This window comes from Rutilus rutilus, assembly GCF_951802725.1.
Source record: "Rutilus rutilus genome assembly, chromosome: 22".
Classification (NCBI taxonomy): Eukaryota; Metazoa; Chordata; class Actinopteri; order Cypriniformes; family Leuciscidae; genus Rutilus; species Rutilus rutilus.
Genome location: NC_140227.1, coordinates 24515865 through 24538086, shown reverse-complemented (window position 1 = coordinate 24538086; position 22222 = coordinate 24515865). Strand labels below are relative to the sequence as shown.

The 22222-nt window shown below is 37.7% G+C and overlaps 1 protein-coding gene across 6 annotated transcripts in view; it reads right to left on the bottom strand.

Moving 5' to 3' along the window:
* Window positions 1–22222, bottom strand: part of diaph3 (diaphanous-related formin 3) — a 320772-nt gene that overhangs the window by 149995 nt on the left and 148555 nt on the right. For all 6 annotated transcript variants that reach the window (XM_084394616.1, XM_084394618.1, XM_084394615.1 and 3 more), the window contains 5 exons: window positions 20318–20436; window positions 20170–20234; window positions 18809–18913; window positions 15004–15291; window positions 13387–13501 (listed from right to left, as the gene is read on the bottom strand). In XM_084394616.1, the coding sequence (XP_084250742.1) occupies window positions 13387–13501; window positions 15004–15291; window positions 18809–18913; window positions 20170–20234; window positions 20318–20436 (692 nt within the window). The remainder of the gene's footprint in view (window positions 1–13386; window positions 13502–15003; window positions 15292–18808; window positions 18914–20169; window positions 20235–20317; window positions 20437–22222) is intronic.

Below are 22222 nucleotides of genomic sequence, written 5' to 3'. Positions count from 1 at the left end.
ATTGGAAATCAACAGCCTTTCCTGAGGCTACATACAGTCATGGGTGTGAGGAGTTGTATTGATTTACTGTACAGGCTACAATTATCCCTCCCATTTATTAGAGTCTGTGCCCTCTGTCACTCCCATTTCCTGCAGTCACTGCATCTTACAATGCGAACACATCTAGGATTCTAGACACACAAACAGTTTGATAAAATCATCCTCTCAGAGAAGTTGCGTCTGTGCATGCATTTTCATTAAAGCCCAGCAACGGTGATACACACTCAGATATCTTTGGCAGTTGTTATCAAAACGTCCCACCACAAGCGTTAAGTTATTATGCATGTCTTGTTAACAATAGTCCAAATTTGAACAAATGCATCTTGAGACCCCTGCATGCTGTTCCATTCCATTGGGCTTCAAGTTCTTTTCAAATGCTAGAAAATATCGTCTGCCGCCACCCACAACACACATGATGCTGAGTTTTGCACTTGTAAGCACCACTCACATTTAAAATCTAGTTCATCATAATAACTATGACTACTGTCTCATCCGCTTTTGTTTTGGCAGTAAAAATGTACATTTCTCATTCCAAAAATGCGTTAATTAAATCACTGAGAGACAGAGCATTAGAAACTGAGACAAAAGCATGTGGGATGACCAAAACTTATCCATGGTGGCAAAAAAAAACAATAAAAGATTAATATAAGTACTCTTAAAGGGTTAGTTCACCCAAAAATGAAAATTCTGTCAGTAATTACTCACCCTCATGTTGTTCCAACCCCGTAAGACTTTCGTTCATCTTCGGAACACAAATTAAGATATTTTTGATTAAATCTGAGAGCTGTCTCACTCCTCCACAGGCTTATGGACACTATAACTTGAGTTAGTTTACGTAGTGTTTTTGCGTAGCGCGTCTGTGTCGCACGTCACCACGTAGGCTCACTATTGGGCGATGCTGGTCATGTGTGTGATGCGTGGTGAAGTGCAACACAGACGCGCTACGCAAAAACACTACGTAAACTAACTCGAGGCACAGAGAGAGAATGAAATGAATAGTGGAATAAAGTCGTTATTTTTTTTGTTTTTGCGCACAAAAAGTATTCTCGTCGCTTTATAAACTTAAGATTGAGCCACTGGAGTCACTTGGACTATATTAACGATCTCTTTAATACATTTTATGGGCCAGCAAGTTATAGTGGCCATAAGCCTGTGGAGGAGTGATCAGCTCTCAGATTTCATCAAAAATATCATAATTTGTGTTCCGAAGATGAACGAAAGTCTTACAGGGTTGGAACAACATGAGGGTGAGTAATTACTGACAGAATTTTCATTTTTGGGTGAACTAACCCTTTAAAGATCCTGCTAAACTAAAGTGATAGAAATTAGGGAGCTTGTCTGTCTACTGTTTGTTTAATCATCACAATACATGTTTGAAATATACATGCCATGTACTCAAGTCTGGTCTTTAGATAGATGGAAGATTGTATTGACAAAAATGATAGAGACAAATAATCCAAGGTTAAAGATGTGGAGAGATCTCTCATATTCCTCTTCCGTAGAGAACTATGAAATATTAAAGCTGCAGCATTTGGACAGCAGCAGCGTCATGACCCAAGATTAACTTTTAAATAATGTTTTAACATGCTTAATATTTTATCATCTCAGCTATTAAGAGAACAGTTCTTTCAAAGCACCCAAAAATAAGATTATGAACTGATTTTTCATTTTTTATCATTAACAGGAAATTCCAGATCTGACACATACTTCAACACTATGCAAGAAAAAACTAAAGTAATTAGTACTTAATTACTCCTAACATTTTTTTTTTCTTTTCTTCCGAGATTCACTTAAAACCCAAGTAGTTATTTTTATTATTAGCATTATTTTGCTGCTATCTTCTCTGTAAAGTTTCTCACTTTTACTCTTATCAGTCATTTTGGTGTCAGGAAACAATAGAATCATATTTTATTCTGGGTATGAGTGACTATGGAACCCAATGTGCTCTAATCATCTGTCTTACAAAAATATTTTCAGCTGAGGAAGATTATTTTTAACTTTTTTTTACACTTCTAAAATTCACAATATGTGTTCATAGTACATCAATATCTCTTATTCCATGACAGGAAACAGAATGGTTTTCTGATCAGTAGGCACATAAGTCTTGATAAAAAAAAAAAAAAAAAACCCCAATAAATAACATATACAGCTGTACTGCCTAGTGCCTACACATTTTCAAAACATAATTTTACCAATACATGCTTGAGGGAGTTCACAAAACACTATCACAAAAAACACAGATTTACATTAAATAAATCGTTAACTACACATTTATTGGGTCAAAAAGACATTATCTACTACATTGTGCACAAAAAAAAAAAAAACTAATAGAAGATGAGGGGTTAGACAATACAGTAGTAGCAGCACTTTTACTCCTCAAACACACAGCTAACAGTGCTATGACGGTGTGTTAGTTAAAAAGGGTCAAATCTTAAAGGCTGAGGTCAGTCAGCCATATCAGTGTTAAAGTCTCATTACTCTTTTTCTTTCTTTCTGTCTCTTTAATATAACAAAAACTACTCAACGTGAACTAATCTCTCCCTTTATCCATCCACATTCGTCTGCCCACGCACTGCACTTATGTCCATCATTACAGATCAAACGCTCCTCTCTCAAACACAGTACTAGTCATGGACACGCCAGTAGCCTCCGCACGAAACAAAAGCAGTCAACTTACCAATTCATCCAGATGCGTCGATCACGCATGTGCAAACAGTCATAGGACAATATGAGAATTGATATGACAAGAGCAGTGGTGAAGTTGTGAGTTGTGGCATTTGACATGGGTGTAGGAAAATATTTTTTTTTTTTTTTTTTTATGGATTCAGATACTGATTCATTTTGTTTTACTGTAATGCAACCGATTTGCCAAATTGATCCAGCATTTTTTTTATAAAAAAAACAACAACAACAAAAAAAAAAATTCACCCAAACTATAAAGAACTACAAATATGAAAAGTGTGTGTGTGTGTGTGTGTGTGTGTGTGTGTGTGTAATGCTTTAATGAGAGGCTTAATTAGTCGTGAGAGTGCCATCTCCGGGGGAACCTGAGCTCAGTAAAAGCCATGCAAACTCAGCGCAATCTTTGAGCTTTTTGTTCCCCTCACGGCCAGTTATGATCATTTATTTCGGTCTGGTTTTAGGGATTGTTGAGAATCCAGGGTGTGAGCAGTGCAAGCAGAAGTGTGTGTTTATCTCACTCTCATACAGTAATGCTTTCTGCAGACTGGGGAAGAATGCAAAAGTGAGAAGTGCTTGGCATGAATGGCAGTTTTGCCATGCCAAGCTTTATATATAATATACACATACATACACACACACACACACACACGTATTTAGACTTGTGATAAAAGGCCTAGCAGAGGATGTACCTCCTTTACTAGAAGTTCCTGATTTAGTTACTTAGCACACAGTTATAGAGCTGCACAGGACAGCTACCAAACTGGACAAAAGAAGGCTACATGGATAGTCAGGACTGCTAAGAGGATTACTAATGCACTCTTGCCCTCCCATCCTCCCAAAACGGGCTGGAGAAAACGGGGCTAGAAAAATCATCTCGGACCCTGGCCACAACCTCTTTGAACTACTCCCCTCTGGCCGGGACTACAGATCATTGTCCACTAAAAAAAAAACAGACATAAGAGCAGTGTTTTTTTTCCAAATGCCATCTATGTCATGAACAGCAAACCACTAACCAAACACCTTTCTTCACAAAACAATTTCCATTCTTAGTCTTTGTGCAACTACAGTATAACTGCATGTGTGTAAATGCACATTTATTTATACCAACAGCATTTCTGCACTACAATCTGCATTTTCTTTTATTCCGTGTGTGAAAATGTTGTGTCTCTAGAAGTACTGAAAACTTCTGTTGCCAAAGTGAAAAAAACAATGCACTTTCTGCTTCTGGTTTTGAGAAAGCGAGAGCAAGAACAATTTTAGTCAACAGCTCCATGAGTGTGAGGTTCAAACCTAAAGACATATCACTGTTCTACAAACAGTTGTAACATTAATGAATTAATTAATGAAGACAAACACTTTAATCATGCTATTTTACTTTCTTTGAATGTCTGCACTATAGTCATGATTCTCTCCCATGAGTTTTAGATGGTGCTGGCTAATCTGCAATGGAGAGGTTTTGAGGCAGGTGTTTGATGGTCTGGGAGGTTGGAACATGTGTATGAGTGAATTGTGATCTGCAATTGACTCTTTGAGTGGAGTTATCACTTACTATTAAGTGATGGGACAGCTCACACACAGAGCCAAAGTAATTATGTTGTATTTTATTACATGCACATTGCGCACACACACACACTCGCAGAGTTTTTTAATGTCACTCAGTAGTGTGAGCTATTTACAATTATCACTACATACTCTCTAAAACAAGTGTATATATAAGCAACAAAATAAACACTAAATTACAGGGCTAATGACAGGTGCCCATATGCATGTTAACACAAAGTTTTCACACATATGTGCTGCTAGCATACAGCAACAATTCAATGAATATAAACTAATGCATGACAGGTAGCTTTCTATCATCTTGGAGATGCTTCTGAGTCGATAAGTGTCTTCTACCAGTTTTGTGGGCCAAAAGCCTTTAATTACATGCTTAGAGAAACGCAGGTGTTTGAGTGTGTCCATATAAAGGCAATGTTCAATCATATGCCTCTTCAGAATGCATTTGCACTGAACCCTCAGCCAGCAGGTCTCAGAAAGAAAGAAGGAAGAAAGAGAAGAGAGAGAGATTTGTGGAGATTAATGCAAATGATCAACAACATGGGTGATGAGTGAAAAGGTGTGCAGAGAGACATTCATTCTTGAGAGTAAGAGGAGGAGAAGAAAGTGATTATTATATACATGATTGCTAAGGCAAATGTAAAAAACAACAAATGTTTTGCAATGAATCAGGGAAGAAATAGGCAAATTAACGACTAGCACAACAGCGATAACAAGCAAGCTTTTTCGCAACGGTTCAAACATTTTTATAAAGTATAAACAATTACAAATAATTCTATACAAATATGTAAATCATTATGGTCAATCTGTAGCTTTCACAGAACTTCTGACCCCTCAAAGAATAGTTTGTCTAGGGAGGGAGGGAGTGGGGGGAGAGAGAGAGAGAGAGAGAGAGAGAGAGAGAGAGAAAGAGAGAGAAAGAGAGAGAAAGAGAAAGAAAGAAAGAAAGAAAGAAAGAAAGAAAGAAAGAAAGAAAGAAAGAAAGAAAGAAAGAAAGAAAGAAAGAAACGAACGAAAGGCTTCACAGAAAAGAAAATCTTCTGACCCCTCAAAGAATAGTTTGTCTAGGGAGGGAGGGAGTGGGGAGAGAGAGAGAGAGAGAGAGAGAGAGAGAGAGAGAGAGAGAGAGAGAGAGAGAGAGAGAGAGAGAGAGAGAGAGAGAGAGAGAGAGAGAGAGAGAGAGAGAGAGAGAGAGAGAGAGAGAGAGAGAGAGAGAGAGAGAGAGAGAGAGAGAGAGAGAGAAAGAAAGGAACGAACGAACGAACGAACGAACGAACGAACGAACGAACGAACGAACGAACGAACGAACGAACGAACGAACGAGTAAAAGGCTTTACAGAAAAGAACCGCACTACAGCTCAATACAGGTTGGAAAAAAGCGCTGAAATACGCTAAGAATAGAGGGATGCTGAAAGAGACAGACATGCTTCATCTCTCTGATCTAGGAAACCAAACTCTGTGCTGAACAACAGCAACAACACATATACAGATTAAGACATCAGAAAGCTTCTGCTCATTTTAGACCTTCACTTTTTTTTCTGGAGTCATTTAGTCAGTGTTACATGAGCACTTTATGATATGCATTCCTGATCCTTGAAATGTACTTTCTCTTCTATTTGGCATTTTAAAAAAAACAGCAACTCCTTGCACACACGTCTCAGGAGTGAGACGTCTCACGTCTCAGACATTTCCCATCTGAAATTGCGCGGAACAACTGACGTCATACAACCAAATAGAAAATATTCCTTTTCTATGAACATGCGCCCACAAAAACCTTTTCAATGTAGATGTGCATGACTTGGCATGCAAATCTGAAGGTTCTCTCCTCCTCATCCTCAATTCTGCCTCCACATCCTATAATCTCTATCAGGGCGGTCGTGAGAGGGCCATCTCTGGGGAAACCTGAGCTCAGTAAAAGCCATGCAAACTCAGCGCAATATTTGAGCTTTTTGTTCCCCCTCACGCCCAGTTTTTATCATTTATATTTCGGTCTGATTTTAGAGATTGTTGAGAATCCAGGATGTGAGCAGTGCAAGCAGAAGTGTGTGTTTATCTCGCTCTCACACAGTAATGCTTTCTGCAAATGAGGGAAGAATGCAAAAGTGAGAAGTGCTTGGCATGAATGGCAGTTTTGCCATGCCAAGCTTTATATCTGAACAGGAAATTACAGGGCGGGGACAGATTCGAAGACACATTAGGCAGATGAGGATAACCCGAAAGCACATGTTTAGAGATAAATGTCTGGTTGAAGAAATAAATGACTACAGATAGGCTTCATCTGTATCTGGACCAGGAAGATCAAATCAAGGCTTTTTCTGTTACTATCTACCTACGGCCACATATGAACGATCGATCGATGGGTAGACAGATAACAATAACTTAAGAGATTTACTCCATTTAAATGCAGTTGTCACTCCCAGTACACCTGAACTTGGCCATATGGAATCTATGGAGCTTTTATTGAGCTTTTTGAAGGGAAATCTGTGGAATTGATTTAAACATAGCAAGAAATTGAGCACTGAACTGTTATTGGCAGCTGTAAGTACAAACAAATTAGCCCCAAAAAATGTCAAACAACAATGCAAGGGTAAGGAATGGGTAAAACTGTGTGAATGAGGGATTCTAATAATTATACAGACCTTTCTGTAAGCACAGATTTTGTATGGAGCCAACGAGTTTTCTTTACTCGGTTTAGTATGTCTTACAGAAAAACCAGAGCCAATATTTAGTTTATACGTGACAAAATATAAATAACCTATATAGTGACCTATATAAATAACAAAATAAGGCCTTGATGACACAGATACACAATTACACCAACACAACTGCTCACAAAGAGGGGGAAAATGTGCTGAATAAAATGCATCATTCCTACAAGAAATCACATTTAACACCATGTCATGAAGGACTCTGGAATATATCAGTCTCGCTAAACTCAATCATGTTTATACCGTTTGACCTGGAGAAGTTTCTTGACCGATAATACAACCTCACAAGCTAGATCTACCTCGTACCATTTCATCCATCAGCAATTTGCAACTTGTGAAATAAGGGTCATATTACACAACGCTGAACGTCACTTCTGGTGGGGTTTTGTTTCAGGTTACAGTCTGACAGTTTTCATAGGGTGTTATTAGGAAAACAGTACCACCGGAGAAGCATTCCCCTGGGACGTCCCAACAGCCGTTCGGCTCGGCAACACCGCCTCGGCACCTGCTCCCAGAGGACGGGCCACATCTGGAGGGGTGGGTGGAGAAGAGATTTGGCCCCTGCAGATGTTATCAACTCAAAGAGGCTCCAACACCTGTGCTCACACTCTCTCACAAACACAAAGCAGGCGTGACAGATGACATACATACAAAATCACACATAACGAACACACTCACACCTGCTCCCTCCCACATTCAAGTCAATGGGGCAGCGGGAAGCGTCATCTGACAAGAGGGACACGCTCGCCTCAGAACTCGCAATATCTTGAACAAAATAACCAACCGTTAAAGCAGCAAAGACCACATTGTTAAAGATGCTTGTACTCTCTTGCTGTTATTTCAGGAAGGAGAGAGAACTGAAACTTCAAATAAAGAGAAGGAATAAATAATCGAGATTTATAATGAAAACGTTCACAACGATGTTTGTTTGTCTGCTTGAATAACAGCATTTTCAATGTTGTAAATAATAGTGCTGGAGCTTGCATTTATTTATTTTCACATTACATTGTTTCCTTTTTGTGTGTGGGATCAAATGTTCTTTTTTATTGTATGAAACAGTGGTGTGGTATAATGCAATACTAAAATATAATATTTTACAATCCTGAACAGCTCTGAACAGAGTGCACGTTGTCCATTTAATGTAAATGAAGCCATGGGAGGTTCAGCCAATAAAAGACCAGTAATTAGAGGATCGTGTAATACATTTATCTTTTTTCCCTTTGTTTTGTAGACCCTCAAATTGTATTCTTATCCTTATATTTCAAAAAAGTTAACATTTTCGAAAAATGTAATTATTGTCATGAACAATTTGGTTCATCTACTGATTTGAGTCCACTTAAAGAGCACATGGGATAGCGATTTATAATGCCTAAACACACGTCATCAAAAATGTTGTAAAAACTATACTATTGTGAAATATTATTACAACTGAATATAAATGTTTTCTATTTTAATATATTTAAAAAAATATTACAACTGAATAAGTGTTTTCTATTTTAATATATTTTAAAATGTAATTTATGGCAAAGCTGATTTTCAGCAGCCTTTACTCACATGATCCTTCAGAAATCACTAAAGTTCTTATCACTAGCCGCTTTTCCATTACAGATTTGCACAAAACTTTTTCGATTTTCTAAATGTCGATAAAAAACCATTAACCGATGTTATGCGACTAAAACTTTTTTTTTTTTTTTTTTTTTTTGCGATATGTCATTCCAAAAATCATGGCAATGGATGTTGGTAGGTTTAAGTACATCCTAGCCACCACACTAGCCATTATTATTAATCGAAGGAGTAGGTGTGTTATCCAAGCATTAATGGCAAGGAAAGACCTTTATACTTGTGAGTGGCACATGAGGTGTTTCTCCCTCATATCTGCTTCGAGATCTTGACTGTGGCATTTCTTTGTTGTTTAGAATCCAGTATTCCCATCATTCTTTTGACTTTTATGAGTTTAATAAAGAACATTGTCTCGTCTTCTGTCCAAACATACCGTGTCATCTACATCAGGTGACCTGTAAATGCGCAAAAGCGGTTTCCATTGCAGCTTTGCGAAATTTTCCTTTTTCGAATTGCTTGAAAAACCACCTCATACGAGCATAAAAACTTTTTTACGATATATGGGAGTTTTTGCGAAATTGACGTGTTTCCATTGCGGCTACTATTAAAAAACAGTTGTGCTGCTTAATAAAAACCATGATACATGAATAGAAAGTTCAAAAGAACAACCTTATTTGATTAGATTATTATAATTGTTTTTGTATACATGTAAAAGACAATTTTATGCATCTTGCTAAAAAGTATACTATTATATTTAACATTTTAAAGATATGAATGTTCAACAATTCACAATTCTTTCAGCCAAAGAATCATTAGGTCCAAGCCAAACTCAATAAATGGATGGATCAAATTGTGGATTGAGGGCAAGATAGTATGTCCAGTAATTATCACAAGTTTGAAACCTGAGGAAGGAAAGAAAATTCATGACATGACTCATTTAAAGAGAACAGTAATGTCAATTACAAGTGTGTAATAAGAAATATTAAAATTTGACCAAATTTAACAGCGTCCAAAATCCTTCATACAGATCCTTCCTGCACTCCTCTACTAAGGTTCCTTGGACATCCTGCACTCAAACTACCAATGCCAATGATTCCTCACTGACTTCTGACAGATGGATAAGTTTAGCAAGTTGTGTGAAACTGCAGACGGTAGTATCAGGGTGGCAGATTGCAGGGCATGTGTTTGTGTGTGTGGGCTCTATTCCAGCAATCACTCAATGGTCCAACAAAGGCCTGAATCATTGTGATAGAGGGTTGATGAAAGACAGAGGCAGGGCAAGCTTGCTCTAAGCAGCTTGCTGGTGATTGTTTCCTACATGTTGCCGCTTTGACGGAAAGAGGATGTGGCAAAATAACAGGACTTTAACAGATTTCAGACTGAAAAAAAGCAAACGTCTGTTCAATCAGAGCAGTCATTTCAGGGACGAACAATGGCGAGCACAACAACAGCAGAGAACAACGAACAGCAGCAGTGAAAATTAATATTTTAGCGAGAAGAAGTCTTGATTCTTCTGGTTAATGTTTAATTGGGCTCCAGATGTTGGTGCACTTAAGGGAAATTAAGAAAGCTTGAGAGACGGGATAAAGAGCAGCGAGCGGGGGATCAGTGCGCGCCTTTACGGATGCAGTCCTGACATGAGGATTCAAAACGTTAGCTTCTGCTCCTTAAAGAAATGCAATGAATAAATAAAACTGATACAAAAGCACTCGCCGCAGCTCCCAAATACACTTGATGAGGAGTGAAAGGAGACAGAGGAGAAGTCCATCTGCGAGTGAGATGTGAAAGAACTCTGATGGGCCCCTGGGTGACCGGAGATGCTGAGCGCTTGGTTCTTTGAGAGGAAGTCTGGTTTTCGGCTGTCATGAGTTCTGTAATCACGTCTGGGAACACGGCGTTCTCAGGCCTGAAGTAAAGTGAAGTGGAATCTGACAGGTTGTCTTCATTTCTCAAAGATTGGAGAGCGTATGACTGACAGCACCAAATCCTGCTTTAGGTTAACAGACAGAGCCGGACTATAAAGTCCATCCAAATAATCTAACCTAGACAGAGCGGTTAGCAAAAGTTAAGAGGGTCAATCTTGAGCAATCTTGTGCAAAGCAGACACTGGACATACATATTGCAATTAACACACATGAAGCCCATCGGAAGCCCATATGATGATCCATTATAAATATATTATTAGTAGATGCATATTTGGGATGTATAAAGACTTGCTTATAATTATATTGTTACTGCACTTAATTCAAAGCAAATACAAATAAATTATATCTTTTTTATACCCACTATTAGAGTAATTTCAGATGTAAAAAAAAAAAAGAAATCGAAATAAAAATACAAAAATATATATTTAGGGGCTTTTATTTTTATCCAGAGTTATCTGAATGCCACTGGTTAGTTGTTGCCTGAATGTGCAATAACCAGTAGTTGTACTGAAAAGTCACAGTGAATTCATAGTATTTACTATGTATGTGTAGATTCTCTTTGACACATTGTTCTGGTCGTCTCAGTTGAATTGATCTGGAATGGCATTACCCGGAATAAAACTAAACACGGCTAGTTCAAAGGCTTCCCTTACAACAAAAAACACTCTAAAGCATCCAGTAGAGACTTTGAAGCAAACTCATTAAAAAGTTTTTCACTTATGTTCACAAGTAAAATGTCTTAAATAGCTATGAAGAAAGTGAGCAAGAAATCACAATGAGGAAGATGAGCTTTGTTTACCTGACGGAGTTGAGGAGGATGATGTTCGCATAATTAAAGTCAGATTCGCCAACATGTAAAATGTCTGCCTCACACACATTATAATTTAAATAATCTGACAACCTTGTAAAACACGCTTTCACCATTTGCCCTATTGAAGCTAGACATCTTAAACTGTGTGCATAATTCAAGGTTCGGTCGCATAACATCATCCCTGTGGGTACTGCGAAGGATGGAAGAGAGAGAGAAAGATATCTGCATATAGAGCCGAGTAGTGACAGGTAGACAATGCTGATATGAATAATTGAAAAGAAAATCAAGTAAAGCAACATGCCGGAGCAATTCAAAACAAGCTTAATGTGAATAAATCATCAGAGGGGGGGGGGGGGAGAGAAAGAGAGATAGAGAGAGATCTTAATTATCTTGTGGCTGTAAAAGTGTTTAAATGACTAAATCCAAAACTAGTACAGACTAATTTCTGGTGTGTATAACTTTGGTTTATTTAGTGTCTGTGTGTGGGTAGCAGTACAAAAACCCAATCGTGACAGCAGTAGGCAACGTCCTGTCGAAGAGTTGGAGGGAACATCCAACAGCTTGGGGAGTCTGTCTCTCTAAAGCCCACGTAGCTCATTTCAAGGAAGGTTACAAGTCTGACTGATGAAGGTAGAACATTTTGAAAGCTGATTCTTGATTTTAAGTCTGAATACTTTCACTTCCTCAATTTGAATACAAGAAAATGTTACTACCAAAATAAAACATTCAAAATCCTAAGCTAAAACTCAGTAAAACTACTGAGTTTGCAGTAGGGTCTAATATAGTTTAGTGCCGACTCATTCTTCAATATCAGCCTCTTTGCAGGCTTGTATTTTATTAAGAAACATTACTGAAACAATATGAGCTGAAATGTGCCACATAAAGCCTGGAGGTTAGACTGAAGTGATCAGGAACCTTGTTCAAACTTAAGCAAACTTCATTTGTTTCTAAAAATGCAATTATTAAGAAAGATACGTAGAGCTACAGGTGCTACACGCAGCAGTGTTTCCCCTACCATTATATAAGGGGGTCGCCCCACCGCCCACACCCCATATATATATATATATATATATATAGATTTTTTTTTATTTTTAAGAACAAATATTTGAAGGATGAACAAATGATGTTTTGGTCATAACATTAAAAATAACATTTAAATATGATAATATTTTAGTTTTGAAGTGCTGGAAAAACGTGTGACGCACTTTACTATTCTTGCCAAATTTCCATGGTTACAGTTAGTGTTAAATCCATGGTGAATGTTACTGATTTGTGGACTATAACTAGTTTATTCATGGCACAATGTTTCTCCTAGTTTCCACGTCAGCTGTTTAATCTGTTAACAACAGAGAAATTTGAATGCTCCTCACTAGATCTCGCAGCGATGTTATTACTTCAGTGGCGAATTCAAATGCCTACTTTACTGGATCTCTTAGCGCTGTGTAGTAACAGTGTCGCTTGATCAAGATCGTCTTGCGCTGCACTAGTGTCAACTGATAAAGGTCCGTGAAACACAAAATAATGAGTAGTGCAGTTTCGTTCCGCTTTCATTACGTTTGCCATTCGATGTTGGGCAACGTTGTGGTGGTCACGCCAGTGATGCGCGCACATTTTAATGAAAATATCGAGTGCTATATCGAACATTTTTTATATCTTTACTGACAATGGTGTACCGTCGATAAATACCAATACCGTTTTATCGCCCAGCCCTAATTGCCCACTACATTGGAACACACATTTACCAAATCAATATCTTAAAGGCACAACAAATAAAATAAATGCACCAACAAAAAAAAACTCATGTTACTTTGCCTCAACAGAAGATGTGATTAGATAATTGGACTAAACAGCAGACCAATTTCATTGCACAGCAACTCAAATGTTGGTTTGGTCATTGTGAAATGCATGAGCCATATGCGATATTCCAATATTGTGCAAAAGTAAAATCCGCAACTTTGGATGGAAACATGGCAACTGTGGCTAGGCAGAGTTTTCAAAAAAACAAAAAGCGTTTAAATTATTTATTATGCTAACACAGCGCAGTATTTATGCAGTGTATCGGGTTTATTTGCAGAACTACAAAGAAACATTAACATTGACTGACCGGCTCGCTGTGTGCCGAAGGTAACGGCCAGCCTGGTAAGCAGGTCCTCGTTCTCGTAACGATCCTCCTTGGCGATGACCCAAAAACAGCTCTCGGACATCTCCTGGGGTGAGATCTATACACAGACACAAAAAGCAAAGAAACTTAAAAAAAAAAAAAAAAAACGTGAGTTGCTAGGAAACGTGATGCATCTAAACAGTGAGGTGGATTTATGAAAAAGTAAAGAGGAAACCTATTCAAATATTCATATTGTGTTCTATCGCAGGTCTTTATTTTGTTCTCCTACATGTCAGTGTGTGTGACAGCTGAATGCAGCCCTGGAGAGGCTTATTCTCAGTCTTCTCAGTACATGAAAATACAGGGCGATCTCCAGTCAGACATCAACACACACGGGCCACACAAACACATGCCTAAAACACCCATGAAGCACTGCAATGAAGGAACACAAACTGGAGATCATCATTTAGAGGGGGGAACCAAAAAAAAAAAAAAAAAACGAAGAAAATAAATGGTAAAAATATTTTTTTATTTTTTAAAAAGAAAGAAAGAAAGAAAGAAAGAAAGAAAGAAAGAAAGAAAGAAAGAAAGAAAGAAATAAGAATTAAAGGAAAGAAGAATTAAAAGAAAGAAGAATTAAAGGAAAGAAGTAAATCTAGTTCTGTATTATGGTGAGGTTGTAAAGACGGAAATTAAGACTACAAACGATGTCTTCAGTAGTGTTCAAATATCTAATCTGGAGGTGTGAAAGGAAGCCATAGTAACACTTGGGAGAGAAGAGCATTGTGGGATGATCAGTTTAAAGGAGTCTTCTTGTTAACATAAAGACTCAAAGGGAAATCAATGAGACTGGCTGCGCTAATGAACAGACCTCACACTCCTGCCAAATACCTGAGCCAATAACAGCTCTTCAAATCTGCTCCATGAGGACGTTCAAAGAAATCAAACAATCAGTAACGGACAGAACATGAGCCTGAAGAGTAGCCTCTCAGTGGAAGTGATTAACCCACGTTTCCAACTGCGAGCGTGATTAAGCGAACATGCAATGCTATGTTCAGCCCATTTGACGGCATGGGGTGGCAATGTTTCCCATGATGCACCAGCTGCCTCGTCTTTGACTTTCTAAGCTGCAAAGCTCTTGTTAATGAGTGATAAAAGTCTTGGGTCAGGAGCCATGAATATTGTATGGCGTCGGTTTCTCAAGCAGCTGTTTAAAAAAGCATATTTGTGTCCGCCTAGTGGCTAATTACAAACAGGTTTCAGATGAGATGAAGCATATGGCGGATTTTTTAAAAACATCTGTATGACGGTGGCAAAAAGGACAGAGATTAAATATTAATCGTAATGTTATAAACTAACACAACTCAAGACATCGTATCGCAACATCTGCTGAGAAACAAGAGCAGGAATCCGCACAGTAAAGTGTGATCCTTCACAGCAGAGAAACATTTCCTTTAATGACGCTTGGCAGCAAACAGAAGAAGTTTTCTTTGGTTACTTCGCAAACATCTGTCTTTTCTGCTGTTGCTGCTTGAGCACCAAAGGAGGATTCTGTCCCGCAAGGGTTTGAGTGAAGTTAAAGACAAAAAAAAAAGTAGTTTATGGTACAATTTTTTTTACCTTGGACCAATTGAGGCGCTTCATGGAAGTCTCGGGTTTGAATTCCTTCTTGGGTTTCAGGCCGAAAGGCAGCGTGTGTTGGATTGAGTAGGATGTCAGCGCACCCAGTCCCAGAGGAGGAGGAGGAGGGGGTGGAGGCATCCCAGGTACGAAGGCACAGCCTGGTGGAGGTGGTGGAGGTGGAGGGGGTGGCAGAGCTGCAGCCCCAGGAACAGGTGGAGGAGGAGGTGGAGCAGGGGGGAATGAGGAAGAGGCAGTTGAAGACAAGACCACTGGAACGGCTCCGAACTGTGAAAACAGAAAACAAAAAGGTAGGAAAGAGGAGAAACATGCCTCATATTAAAACAACTTTAAAACTTAAAAATGTGGGGTCAGTAAGATTTATGTTTTTGAAAGAAGTCTCGTATGCTCACAGGGGCTGCATTTATTTGTTGAAAAATACAGTTAAAACAGTAATATTGTGAAATATTACAATTCAATACAATTTTAAAATGTAAATTATTAATGGCAATGCTGAATATTCAGCAGTCATTACTATGTCACATTATTGCTCAGAAATAATTCTAATGTTGATTTGGTGCTTAAGAAACATTCTTATTATTATTAATGTTAGTCAAAAAAGTTATTAATTTTGATGAATCGAAAGTCAAAAAAAAGCAGCATTTATTTAGCATTCTGAATAAAAGTATTAATTTATTTCCACACACAAAAAAAAAAACTCTTAAAGACCCCAAACTTTTGAAGGTTCAAATTCAGTTCAAGAAGTTAATGCATTAAGTATTATGAAGTAGAAATTAAAAAATATTTTACAGCATTTATTAATATAAATGTAAATTTCTACATATGCTAATACACATTTCAAGTTGTATAAATTAACAAATTACCCCATTAATGAACCATGCAAAATAGTACAGTTATAAATTAACATTAAAATAGTTAATTCAAGATACATAAAATATATGTAAATAAATGTAACTAACCATGAAGAGCAACCCATTCAGAATAAATGAAATGAAAAGTAAATAGAACACAAGGAGATAAAGTATGCAAAATAAAATAAAAAAAAAGTGAAAAGAAAGCCGTAATGAAGACAAAAAAAGAGGATCATGTGAAACTGAAGAATGGACTTTTTACTGTATTTTCATCAAATAAATGTATTAGAGAGACTTCTTTCAAAAACTTCGTTTTTGGTCGAAAATTAGTTACTTATATTTTTGGCACATTCAAGACCTCCTTTATCATGTGGATGAGTATCTTGAATCAATTCCGTTGTTTTTTCGAGAAAATATTGAGTTGTCTTAACAGTAACTTCCAAAAGCCCATGAGAAACCAAGGCAGAACACCGTAACACCAGTTACCGCTCTTTGGCTTTGTTTTGGAACGCTCAAATTGAGTTACGGTACTCTGCCTTTGTTCAGCCGCGCGTCAATATGAAGTTACTGTGCCGGTCTTCTATCAAATAATGCTACCTATCAGATTGTACGGTTATCTGCCTTTGTTTTACTTTCCATTAAAATGAAAATTATGGTGTAGCCTGTGTACTTTGTACAGCTGCCATCAGTCCCTCTAACTTCTGATGTCCTCAGAGCTTTGTCCTGTACAAACGCGGTCAGAACATTTAGTATGGTCTGTAACCACTCCATCGACAAACGTGCGATATCGATCGCGAAGGATTATGCAGAGTTGACAGAAAAATGTTACACATGCCGTAGCAGATGAATACAACAAAGAACTAAAGCCCCGCCTCACCCAGTTCGGGTACCGGACCTGGTTGAAACACTCATGCATCTAGCTGGCAGTGTGCCAAAACTTCGCGGGCGCCTTCAGCACCGCCCTAAACACGGTCGAACCAACGCTGGACTAATATATATCTATGGAGATATTTTGTCATGTCACATGTATTAATAATGCCATCAGAATGCAACCAAAGCACAGGATAGCAATAAGTAGATGGCTATAAATAATTGTAAATCATACAAAATAAATGCCATGATCACTAGATTTTATACAGGCATTACTATAATGATTTTGTTAATGGTGATCAGCAACCAAATAATGATAATGTGGAAGTTACTGCCTGACTCCTCACTTTTGTCACGCTGACAAAACAAAGGCAGAGTACAGTACCTTTTAAAAAAAGTGGTCAAAAGTCAAGTTTGAGCTCAAGATTTTTTTATGTATATCATTAGTATTCATTACTAAAACATCTATTTGCCAGATTTCCAGTGTCCTACCTATAATTAATTTGGCGGGACAACTAAAAATCTTTAAAGTAATTTTTCTCAGTTCCACACTCTAGCGAGTTAAGGTCTTTTGCCTTTGTAGGGCAGAGTATATAGACCATTTACGTTTCTCAAAGCAGGTTTGAATTCTGCTGGCTACAGTAGCAATGTACTTCTGGGTGGTGGAGTGATGTAGTGGTTAAGATTCGGGGTAAGTAAAGAGAAAGTTTCCTGATCGCTGTCAGAATCCATCACCAATTGCATGAGTGAGCAAGGTCCTCAAACCCTATGTAACTCCAGAGTGATCATCACTGCAATAAGTTCATGGCATTATCATGGCGATATCAGATAAAAATTGAGGAAGCAAATAAAAATAAAAGATCCTTTGAGTTGTAATGTATCATTTATGTACAACAGAGACTTACAGTACCTGTCCTTCCAGATTTACTCAGATAAGTAAATATAAAAGATTAATAAGACCATAACCCTCTCCTTGATAAAAACACCTGAAAACCCCTATCAAACATTCAGAGAAAACAAGTACAATACATTACTCTAGTGTATTCACTCCATTCATTCTGAATGGCAAACAGCTGCAAGGGTGTGGGGAGGGGATTTATTGAACAAGTAGGTGTGCTCTAATTCAAACTGCACGCACACCGGCCTCCAGATAATTCACAGGCTAAGAGTCAGCATGACTGACGCTCCTGCATATGTGGAGAATTGACTGGGTGATTACGTTTTGCGTTGCTGCAAACGATCGCACCCCAAAGAGATGGATCAGCTTAACTGCCTGCACTCCAAACTTTCACTTCGCTCATTGGCCACCATCATTTAAGAATTGATCCGCTCTATCGACGATAGCCCGTTGAGCCAAAAAGCAATTGATCAAACAAACTGTTCAGTTGATGCCCTATTTGTCATGTCAATGGGAGGGGTTTGCACGTCCGTAAAAAACGAAGAGTCTCGAGTCTTGAGTCGAGGACAGAATGGAGGAGAGGAGTACAGACACAAAGCAAGGAGAGCTAGAAAGTAAAAAAAAAAAAAAAAAAAACAGAGAAACTGCCATATGCAACAGATGTGCCGTATTCCTTGTGTGGATCTAAACAATCCACTGGCCAAGGGCACAAGGTTTCAAATTTACCCCCGCACAATTTATTGTAGCATTGCCATCTACCAAAGGAACCTGTTGCAAATTAGCCTTCCAGTTGGTCTGAACAACAACTGAATCAGAGTCAGTTTCACATTATCCCCATGAAAATGCTGAATATTTCTTGAGTGCTTGTTTTTTAGTGCCAAAAACATCTTTATCTGAGGTAAGAAATTCTGCACATTGTTTCTGTTTATTTCAGAAAAGATGATAGAAATCCAATTAAAACAAATACATCACTGGCGTAATCACTGTGGTGTTATGATTTCCCATTAACAACATTTCATGTCAACTAACCAATTAAAGAAAAAACAAAAGTTAGACGAATGCAAATGAAATAAAAGAACGAAAGAGTTAAAGAAAGAGTGCAGCAATGCCATCAAAACCAGTGACAGAAATTAGCCATAACAAAGAGAAAGAAAAGCAAGGATACCTGGTTTCTATAGGCCTGAAGTTCAGCTTCCAGCTCATTGATCTTCTCCTCTCTCTTCAACATCTGGGCTTGAGCTTCCTGTCTTCCCAGGAACTCCTCATCAAACTGGACAGCAAAACCATATCAGCAGATGACAAAAAAAAAAAAATAATAATTCATCAAAACAGTTCTCAAAGATGTTTGAGTACTGCTCAGTTGTGTTCTTCTGTTAGAATTATGTACTAAGACTGAGAACTAATTACTGAAATGAAAGATAATTACACTACAATGAAACAAATACAAAACATAGCAAATTTAATTAAGGGTTTATCCAAAAAGTTCTGTCAGAGGATTTGCATTGAGAAATAAAGATCAATCTTTAAACTGCTTTACCATGCAAAGAAAGCTAAAATTCGTTAGAGGGTCTTGAGGAATATATATTCTATAAGCTATATAATCAGGTTAGTTTAGGCTTACACATTGCTTAGTAGTGGATGCTAAAAAGATCAATAGAATCACAGACAGAAAAACAAGCAAATCGGCTGAATTATTACACTACAATTCAAAAGTTTGGGTTCAGTAAATAAATAAATACTTTTACATTGTTACAAGAGTTCATATTTCAAATAATTGCTGTTCATTTGAACTTTCTATTCATCAATGAATTCTAGGGAAAAAAATCAGTTTCCTCAAACATATTAAGCACAACAGTTTTCGAAATTGATAAGAAATCAAGCATATTTGAAGGATTTCTGAAGGATCATGTGAAACTGAAGAATGGACTTTTTACTGTATTTTCATCAAATAAATGTATTAGAGAGACTTTTTTCAAAAACTTTTAAATATCCTAGCGACTATATGGTAGTGTACATATACATACCACAAAACTAAAAATAACAACCACCTTTTATTGCACAAAACTAATCCTCACAAAAAATAATTTAAAGAGGATGAATAGAGATGAAACTTTTCAGAGAGGGAAATACAGATAAGTTTGAGTTTCAATCATTTACTGGATGTGAAACCACTTGTTGCTCATTTTAAAAGTTAAATAGCCATCAGGAAAGGATGTAGTTAAAATGCTGTGGTTTGGGGATCTATAGATCCGCTGCCCTCGCCCACGTACATTTCGGCCTACAATTATAAAGGAACGCTCCCAACAATCAATACAGGGGCCTTTTTAATCTCAGAATACTGTTAATTACAAATGGCTGTTTGAACGATTTCAAGTAATCTCGCCTTAATTAAAGAAAGCTAAATGGTGCAGTCGTGAATGGTCTTCAAAGGCCGCATACTTCATTAGAGGAGCCAAAGTGAGAAGAAAGAAAGAGAAAACAAGGGAGGGGTGGAAGATAAAGAAGAGGGAAAGAAAGGGCACTTGCCTTTTGAGCTAACTCTGAGGCCCTCTGTTCAAACTCCTCACTCCTGGCTTTATCCACACACACCTCTGCAGTGAAATGAAGGAAAGGTTAACCGTTTCAGTTTGTAAAAAACAAATTAACCAGCTCATATGTGAGAGCATAAACACACCTAACAGGTGGCTGAAGTCTACATCCAGACGTTTGCGGTATGTGAAATCAGGATCTGTGCCGCTACGATGGAGGACAATTTGAGACACACACTCCTCTATGATCTTAAAATACTGAGGCCTAGAGGACAGAGAACAAGAGAGAATAAGACAGAGCGAAGAGGGAGGAAAAATCAATGCATTATATTATCTTTTTGGGAATATGGTACCATTGACTCGTGCACAAAATGAGAAAAATTGTTAAATTAACTCTGAATCCTCTGACAGTAGCGGTACTGGTTTATACAAGCTATTAACTGAAGCAATGAAAATGACTGAGTCCTTTAAATCTGTGATGCTGCTCGACACTCATATAAAACAGAAAGAGAGATATAAAATGGAGAGGGATATGGAGAGAGACAAAAAAGTGAAAAGGGATGGCGTATGAGATACTGTATAGAGTGAACTAATTGTGCCATCTAGCAAAGGATGTCCTTAACTTCACACCTAGAGTCACTGGTAAAAATCAAACTAACCTGCTCTTTTGCTTCCCTATTCCCAACACTATAATATAAGCTTTTCATATACATATCTATATATTTTCATTTAAAGAACAGAAGTGATATTGGCCTGCATATTATAAACGGAGTTGACGTTTAATACATTTAGCCTTTGTGACTGAATACAGACCTAGACTCACAATTAGAGTCTTTTCATTAAAAAGAGTAAAATTAGCAGAGCTTTCAAGTGGAAATAATTAGGATCAATCAGTTTCTTTGATCATAGGTGATCATTTGACCTTTTACAGGCATCATTTCTACGAGGTACTCTGAAGTCGGCGCCATATAATAATGTTTAAAATTAGACACCAAAAGATTGTCTAAATTTCAATTATAATCAATTATAATTAAAATCAGTCTCAGTATTCTAGTGCCATTAATCATGTTCACTAATTGATATGTTTGAAAATGGAACAAATAAAGTACCTAAATCAACCTCATATTTGAAATCTCAAATATTCTAATATGGTTTACATAAATTCAGATTATAAAATTCAGATGACTGTATTCTCAGTTTTAGACAATAAATAGAAAACATAAGCAATTGAACGTTCTTTTCCATAATGACTTCAGAAAGAGCAAAACAACCACTTGAACAGCACAATTGGCATGTGAATGTGTGTATATTAATGAACAAGGTATACATTGCCTATCTGCTGTGTTTTTTAAAACTAAGTCATAAATCCTGTATTCTACATATTAGAAGCCTCTCTTTTGATCAAGACCAGGTTTAACACACCCCCAGCTGTGAGCTCGAAGACATGAAAACTCTCTTTGAGCAGACGCCACAGATGAAAAGAGAGAGAGAAAGAGAGAGGGGGGGATAGGGAAGGGGAACAGTAATGTGGGCATGTGAGATGAGAGGAAGATGAAAGCAGGTTCATTCTCTTTGTTAGACACTGTCATTGGATAGTTTGGGGGTAAGAGACCAGCAGGGTGTGTGTGGACTGCATGTGTAGAATAAGCAGCATTCATGGACAGTTTAGAGAGAAATGTTCATGAGGAGAGAAGAGCTTACTGGGAGGACTGGGACCGTTTAATAATAGTTGACCAATTCACCAGCAGGACTCGAAAAGACAACACAGCAAATTGATGTTTATTTGGTCAGAATGTGTGTTTAGAAACAAGTTCTCCAGGATACTTATATTTGCAAGATTAACTGCAGGACAGAAAACAAAAAAAAATTCACCAGGTCCACCCTCCAAGTATGTGTATGTAGATGGATAGATGGATAGAGAGAGAGAGAGAGAGAGAGATAGATATTTGCATCAGCTGCAGAATGAGTGCTGCTTTTCTCCAGTACCGCCACTCAGCAGATGGTCTCTATCTCTACACCTCTATTTCCATTTGCACTTCTCTTTTCTGTCA